Source organism: Chenopodium quinoa, unplaced genomic scaffold (genome assembly GCF_001683475.1).
Source record: "Chenopodium quinoa cultivar QQ74 unplaced genomic scaffold, ASM168347v1, whole genome shotgun sequence".
Lineage (NCBI taxonomy): Eukaryota > Viridiplantae > Streptophyta > Magnoliopsida > Caryophyllales > Amaranthaceae > Chenopodium > Chenopodium quinoa.
The window spans coordinates 118,623-126,873 of NW_018744666.1; the positions used below are offsets into that span (position 1 = coordinate 118,623).

General features: G+C 33.9%; 1 protein-coding gene across 1 annotated transcript; it reads right to left on the reverse strand.

Moving 5' to 3' along the window:
• Positions 1-2,759: 2,759 nt before the first annotated feature.
• LOC110702156 (calcium/calmodulin-regulated receptor-like kinase 1) lies at positions 2,760-3,852 on the reverse strand. Its single transcript, XM_021879829.1, has 2 exons — positions 3,533-3,852; positions 2,760-2,907 (listed from the first exon to the last, which is right to left on the reverse strand). Exons 1-2 carry the CDS (start codon positions 3,694-3,696, stop codon positions 2,760-2,762), a joined length of 312 nt encoding a protein of 103 aa, XP_021735521.1. The 5' UTR covers positions 3,697-3,852.
• Positions 3,853-8,251: the final 4,399 nt, after the last annotated feature.

The following is an 8,251-nucleotide window of genomic DNA, read 5'->3' on the forward strand; positions in this document are numbered from 1 at the left end:
GATTTAATGCTCTTTGCTTATGGGGATAAAAAATCAGTGAGCTATCTTACAAGAGCTCTGAAACTGTTTGAAAAGGTCTCGGGGTTGCTAGCTAACTCTGATAAGACTGCCATCTATTTTGGTAATGTTCATCCTGATATTAAGAAGGAGATTTTACATCACTCGGGGTTTGTGGAAGGCTGTATGCCTTTTAAATACTTGGGTATACCTTTGAATAGCAGATACATGAAGGTTAGTGATTTTGATGGGTTAATTGACAGTATGCTGGCTAGGATGACTAGGTGGTCCAGTAGGAACCTTTCTTATGCTGCAAAAGTGTGCTCATAAATTATGTTCTTATGAGCCTACACACCTACTGGGCACAATGTATTCTGTTTCCCAAGATAGTCATTAACAAGATAAATCAGCTATGCAGGGCATTCTTATGGTGTGGGTCAGCTTCATTGTCTAAATGCCCTCCTGTTGCTTGGAGTTGGATTTGTCAAGCTAAGAAGACTGGTGGTATGGGGATCAGAGATTGTGAGTTGTGGAATAAGGCTGCCCTAGGCAAGTTTGTTTGGAAGGTGGCTCAGAAACAAGACTCATTATGGGTTAAATGGATCCACAATGTCTACTTGAAAGAGACTAATTGGTGGTCCTATGTCCCCAAGAAAGCTGATGGCTGGGCTTGGAAGAGGATCTGCTCTGTTAAGGATGAGTTAAAGGATGGTTTTGACTCTGAACACTGGAAAAAGGGGAAGTACTCTATCTCAGATGGATATGCCTGGTTACAGAGAGGTTCACAGACTATAGATTGGGATAACTGGATCTGGAATCATTACAATGTTCCTAGACATTCTATTATAGCTTGGATGGCTATTTTGGACAGACTGAGAACAAGAGATAAATTACTGAGAATAGGTGTTAGTGACTCTGCTACTTGCTATCTTTGTGGAGATCAGAGGGAAGATCATAGTCACCTATTTTTCAACTGTCCTTACAGCAGAAGATGTATGAATATTATCTGTCATTTGTTGCAGATTTCAGATAATCATGTTGATATTAACAGCACCTGGAAATGTTGGAAAAAATTGTTTAAAGACCCTATTAAGAGAAAGGTGGGCTTTGCTGTCCTTACTGGTTTGGTGTACTACCTCTGGTATGCACGGAATCACACCTTCTGGAATGCTGTTGTTCCTCATCCGAGAAGATTATGCACTAAAATGTGCACAGAGATTGTTGACAGAATTCAGCAAAATATTGGTAGTAAGTGGAAAAAACAGCATTGTAAATGGCTGTTTATGCTTAGAAGTTGTATTCCTCGATAGGCCCTTTTGTTTTGGGCCTTTTAGCTTTGTTTTTTTTTTTAGTTTGTCTTGGTTTGTTTGCTTTGTGCTAGAACTTATGGGCTGTTGTGCCTTCCAACTTTGTGCCTAGCCCATCCTAGCTTTGAGGCACCCTTCCTAGAAGGTGGTCTCTCCTAGGTCTGGGGTTGTACTTGAGGGCTTGTCCCTCGTCTTTTGGTATTAATAATTTTCTCACCTTTTAAAAAAAAAAAAAAAAAAAGAATCTAATGAAAGTCAAACACAATTAAACAAAGCTATTTAAATCAAATGAAAGTCAAACATTTTCAAACAAAGCTTTTTGAATTAAATGAAAGTCAAATGCATTCAACAAAGCTAATTGAATCAAATGAAAGTCAAACACATTCAAACAAAGCTTTTCAAATCAAATGAAAGTCTAATGCATTCTACAAAGCTAATTGAATCAAATGAAAGTCAAACACATTCAAGCAAACACTAGGCAAAAAACCCCAATCCCCACCGGTTCAAACCACTCATTCCCCACCGGTTTTGAACCGTTCTTGATTTGGGGGGTGCTAAATCCCCAAAGATTTCCCACCGGTTCAAAACCGGTGGCAAAAACCACTTTTCCCACCGGTTTTGGAGTGAACCGGTGGCAAAAACATGTGATTTATCTTATAGCTGGAGGACTTTTCCCACCGGTTTTCAAGTGAACCGGTGGCAAAACTATAACATTTCCCACTGATTTTCACACTGACCCGGTGGCAAAAATGCCCCAAAAAATTATTTTTTTTTTTTTTTTTTTGCATTTTTTTCACTTAAATTGTACCAAATACTTGTATATAATCATAATATACATAAAACACATATATTTGCCTCAATAACTTGTAATATTACACTTTAAAAAACTAAAAAAAATGGACATATAAACACTAACATATATATTTTTGGACATATAAACATTAACATATGCTGTCTGACAGTATACAAAAACTAATAGAACTCAGGACTTCAAGGGTGGCAAGAATGCAAAACTGTTGCAGAGTAGAGCACAGTGACATTGGTGGCAATGGTGTTTGTCTTTGTAGTATCAAATGCCATTTCCCCACCCAAGCTGCTGTCCTCATTGCCGATGGCAGCTCACCTAAAACTGGAATAATCAACCCAAGATTGTAATTCAAGTCCTATAGTTCTATTTCACAACAAATTTCAACCCAATTCGGATACTACCCTTCTCTGTACAATATCCAAGCAAATTCAAGAGGTTCCTGTGATGCAACCTTCCTAACAGCTTAACCTGAGAAACAAGAGCATGCAATAAAAGAAGGTGAGATCAAGAATCAATCAGCAAAATAACTACAGCATAAAAAGAGACAGCAACTTGTCTACCACACAGGACATCTAAGGATGAACCTTGGTATAGATTATATTGCCGCTAAGAAGCTGCACTGATTAAAATATGACATTACCTCTGTGTCAAATTCTCGCTCCCCTTGCTTTGACATCAATTGCCAGCACCTTCACAGCAACTATTTCACCAGATGACATCTGAGCTTTGTACACAGGACCATATGCACCCTGGCCAACCAATGTTGTGAAATTCTGAGTCGCCTTCTGCAAATCCCTACAAAAGAAGTAGCCAACTTATACTCTTATAGTCATCAAGTAAAGTGCAATCAGAGTTCTGTTCATATCAGTAGTTTCACCATGATTTGAATCTACAAGAAATTACTCTCCAACAAGGATAGATTGACAAAGAGGGTGGAGAAAGAGAGCACTTGAGATACTGAGACCAAAAATCATATTAAGATGTAAATTATACTTGAATTATACATTCTTAGCAAAGCAATGACACCAGCCAAACACAGTAATATGACATTATAAGTTGTAATGAGGTCTACTACGACAATTATTTATTACCATAAGAAAGCAATTAATACCTCCTTTTACGATTCTCACGTAAATTACAAAGAATCAAAACAGCAGCATATATGTAATAAAATCTAACACCAAGATTCAAGCATCAAGTTATGAAACATAATTGATTTGTTAGCAACATTTACAAAATCCATTGATCAATCTATAAAAATGGCACTAATCGGACTGATAAGATTTCTCATCTTCACTACCCAATTCGGTTTTGTCCCTATGATCACATAAAGAGGATTGCCAATTCCTTATTTTTAATGTCTCAACGGAATAATTTTAACATTGTCACTAAAAACTTAAGTAAATTTCGGAAAGCAAACCTGTAAGCAAACTCAAGTATACCAGATGCAGAAACAACATTACTTCTCTTAAAGCCGTCAAGCCACAAAGACATCCCACTGACACTTTTTCTGTATCGTCTTGGAGATTTAGGGCCAAGGGTAACACTCATTCCATAAAACAAATTAACATTAAAATAGTTCATCCAAACAACTTATTTTATTTTTTTTTTTTACCAAATGATCCATTTACACAGAGCAATTACAACTTACAATCACCGAAGCATGGCAACAGTTTAAAGGTTTTTCGACTTTCCATGGAGCCGAATTATCAAATGTACTCAACATAATTCCGTACTTCCTTTGTGTATTCGTACAATAGTTGTATAAAAATAGATAAGTAAGCTAAGCAGTTGACCTGAGCAGAAGATATGGCATAAGCATTGAGCTCACTGTCAATGTAGTAGTAGCTAACACACAAATCATCTCCCTGATAACATCATCAACAAAACATATCACAACACTTATACGATTGTACCACAAATCCACAATGTGCATTCCGTAATCCGGTCATCATTTCGATTTATATCATTGCTCTTTATGTCTCTCTAAACACCGAAAAATAAGAAACCTGCACATCCTTAACCTCCCCACTAACAACATCCTTCACCTTCAACCCTCCCAAAACCCTATTCTCCTGTCTATCTCATGACTGCGTTTCAGCCCAACAACCACTCCCCAACCCAGCCCCGACAGCCACCCCCTCCCCCTGTACCACCACCAAAACCACCCTCCTTCCAGAGCCACATAAGCGCAATAGACCCCCCGCCCCAGCCCCACCAACGAAACCGCCCAAAACTTGAATTCCTTAACCCGAAACCACCCTAACTCCCATCCCTTTCCCCACCAGAAACCCCCACCCCTTTCCCTGACCCGAAACTGCCGTAGACTCGAAACTCTACCCCTGAAACCATTCCCCCACCCCCAGAATTTGTGAATTTGTGTTTTTCCTATAAAATAAAATAAATAAACTAAAATTCACAAATTAGCAACCAAAATTGACTCAATTATCAAACTAGACTCCAAAAATTACGTTAAATTCTTCGACTTTGTATAACCAATAGTTCAATTTTCCAACTTCGAATAACCCTAAATTGAGTATATACTAACAATTAAATACATGATTAACACTAGATTGTCAAAATTAATATTAGATGATTAAAGAAAAAGAAGCATCTAACCTTAGAGACTGCTTCAATGGAGGAGAGAAAGCTCATAAGCCCCTTCAATGGAGAATTTCGAGTACGCTTAAATGGAGGAGAGAGAGAGGAAAGAGTACAGCGAGAAACGCTTAAATGGACGAGGGAGAGAGGAAGGAGTACGACGAGAAAGATATGAAGGAGTACAGAGAGAGGAAAGAGTACAGAGAGGTTCGTTTTAATGGAGGAGAGGGAGAGGAGAGAGAGGTAGCGCAGACGAGAGAGGAGGAAAGATCAAGGAATTGAAGGAGAAAGAAAGAAGAATATAAGCGGTTTTTTTTAATTTCATAACACTTTTCCCACCGGTTTTGTTAGAACCGGTGCGAGAAACATACTTTTCCCACCGGTTTGGTTAGAACCAATGGCAAATCCATTTTCCCTCTTTTTTTTTTTTATAAAACAAAACTTTTCCCACCGGTTTTCAAGAACCGGTGGCAAAAGGGGGATGCCTTTTTCAATTTTTCTACTAGTGAAAGCTAAATGAATCAAATGAAAGTCAAACACATTCAAACAAATCTTTTTGAATCAAATAAAAGTCAAATGCATTCAATAAAGCTAATTCAATGAAATGAAAGTCAAACACAGTCAACCAAAGCTTTTTGATTGAAATTAAAGTCTAATACATTCAACAAAGCTAATTTAATTAAATAAAAGTCAATTGCATTCTACAAAGCTAATTGAATCTAATGAAAGTCATACACATTCAAACAAAGCTAATTGAATCAAATGAAACTCAAACACATTCAAACAAAGCTTTTCGAATCAAATTAAAGTTTAATGCATTCTACAAAGCTAATTGAATAATATGAAAGTAAAACACATTCAAGCAAAGCTAATTAAATCAAATGAAAGTCAAACACATTCAAACAAATCTTTCAAAATCAAATAAAAGTCAAATGCATTCTACAAAGCGAATTGAATAATATGAAAGTCAAACACATTCAAGCAAAGCTAATTGAATCAAATGAAAGTCAAACACATTCAAACAAATCTTTCAAAATCAAATAAAAGTCAAATGCATTCAATAAAGCTAATTGAATCTAATGAAAGTCAAACACATTCAAACAAAGTTAATTGAATCAAATGAAAGTCAAATGCATTCAACAAAGGTAATTGAAACAAATGAAAGTCAAACACATTCAAACAAACCTAATTGAGTCAAATGAAAGTCAAACACATTCAAACAGAGCTTTTTGAATCAAATGAAAGTCAAATGAATTCATTCAAGCTAATTGAATCATATGAAAGTTAAACACATTCAAATAAAGCTTTTTGCATCAAATTAAAGTCTAATGCATTCTACAAAGCTAATTGAATCAAATGAATGTTAAATGCATTCTACAAAGCTAAACGAATCAAATGGAAGTCAAACACATTCAAACAAAGCTAATTGAATCAAATGAAAGTCAAACAAATTCAAACAAAGCTTTTTGAATCAAATTAAAGTCAAACACATTCAAACAAAGCTTATTAAATGAAATGAAAGTCAAACACTTTCAAACAAAGCGTTTTAAATCAAATGAAAGTCAAATGCATTCAACAAAGCTAATTTAATCAAATGAAAGTCATATGCATTCTACAAAGCTAATTGAATCAAATGAAAGTTAAACACATTCAAGGAAAGCTAATTGAATTAAATGAAAGTCAAACACATTCAAACAAATCTTTTTGAATCAAATAAAAGTTAAATGCATTCAAAAAAAGCTGATTGAATCAAATGAAAGTCAAACACATTCAAACAAAGCTTTTTGAATCAAATTAAAGTCTAATGCATTAAACAACGGTAATTGAAACAAATGAAAGTCAAACACATTCGAACAAACCTAATTGAGTCAAATGAAAGTCAAACACATTCAAACAGAGCTTTTTGAATAAAATGAAAGTCAAATGAATTCATTCAAGCCAATTGAATCATATGAAAGTCAAACACATTCAAATAAAGCTTTTTGCATCAAATTAAAGTCTAATGCATTCTACAAAGCTTATTGAATCAAATGAATGTTAAATGCATTCTACAAAGCTAAACGAATCAAATGGAAGTCAAACACATTCAAACAAAGCTAATTGAATCAAATGAAAGTCAAACGAATTCAAACAAAGCTTTTTGAATCAAATTAAAGTCAAACACATTCAAAGAAAGCTTTTTGAATCAAATTAAAGTTTAATGCATTCTACAAAGCTAATTGAATAATATGAAAGTAAAACACATTCAAGCAAAGCTAATTAAATCAAATGAAAGTCAAACACATTCAAACAAATCTTTCAAAATCAAATAAAAGTCAAATGCATTCTACAAAGCGAATTGAATAATATGAAAGTCAAACACATTCAAGCAAAGCTAATTGAATCAAATGAAAGTCAAACACATTCAAACAAATCTTTCAAAATCAAATAAAAGTCAAATGCATTCAAAAAAGCTAATTGAATCTAATGAAAGTCAAACACAATCAACCAAAGCTTTTTGATTCAAATTAAAGTCTAATACATTCAACAAGGCTAATTTAATAAATAAAAAAAAAAAGTCAAATGCATTCTAGAAAGCTAATTGAATCAAATGAAAGTCAAACACATACAAAAAAAGCTAATTGAATCAAATGACAGTCAAACACATTCAAACAAAGCTTTTAGAATCAAATTAAAGTCTAATGCGTTAAACAAAGCTAATTGAATCAAACGAATATCAAACACATTCAAACAAAGCTAATTGAATCAAATGAAAGTCAAACACATTCAAACAAAGCTTTTTTAATCAAATTAAAGTCTAATGCATTCAACAAAGCTAATTGAATCAAATGAAAGTCAAATGCATTCTATAAAGCTAATTGAATCAAATGAAAGACAAACATATTCTACCACAGCTGTTTTAATCAAATGAAAGTCAAATGCATTCATCAAAGCTAATTGAATCGAATGAAAGTCAAACACATTCGAACAAGCCTAATTGAATCAAATAAAAGTCAAATGCATTCATCAAAGCTAACTGAATCAAATAAAAGTCAAATGCATTCATCAAAGCTAATTGAATCGAATAAAAAACAAACACATTTAAACAAACCTAATTGAATCAAATGAAAGTCAAACACATTCAAACAAAGCTTTTTGAATTAAATGAAAGTCAAATGCATCCAACAAAGCTAATTGAATCAAATTAAAGTAAGAAAAAAATCAAACAAAGTTACTTGAATCAATTGAAAGTTAAACACATTCAAACAAAGCTTTTCGAATCAAATGAAAGTCAAATGCATTCTACAAAGCAAATTCAATCAAATGAAAGTCAAACACATTCAAACAAATCCTTTTGAATCAAATTAAAGTCAAACACATTCATACAAAGCTTATTAAATCAAATGAAAGTCAAACACTTTCAAACAAAGCTTTTTGAATCAAATGAAAGTCAAATGCATTCAATAAAGCTAATTGAATCAAATGAAAGTCAAACACATTCAAACAGAGCATTTTGAATCAAATGAAAGTCAAATGCATTCTACAAAGCTAATTGAAT

What these genes read in the sequence shown, in the direction of transcription:
- LOC110702156 (XM_021879829.1), bottom strand. Translation starts at nt 3,696, where the DNA reads ATGAACTATTTTAATGTTAATTTGTTTTATGGAATGAGTGTTACCCTT. An exon ending in ATACTTGAGTTTGCTTACAG is followed by an intron (nt 2,908 to 3,532) that starts GTTTGCTTTCCG and finishes CTTCTTTTGTAG; the next exon opens with GGATTTGCAGAAGGCGACTC.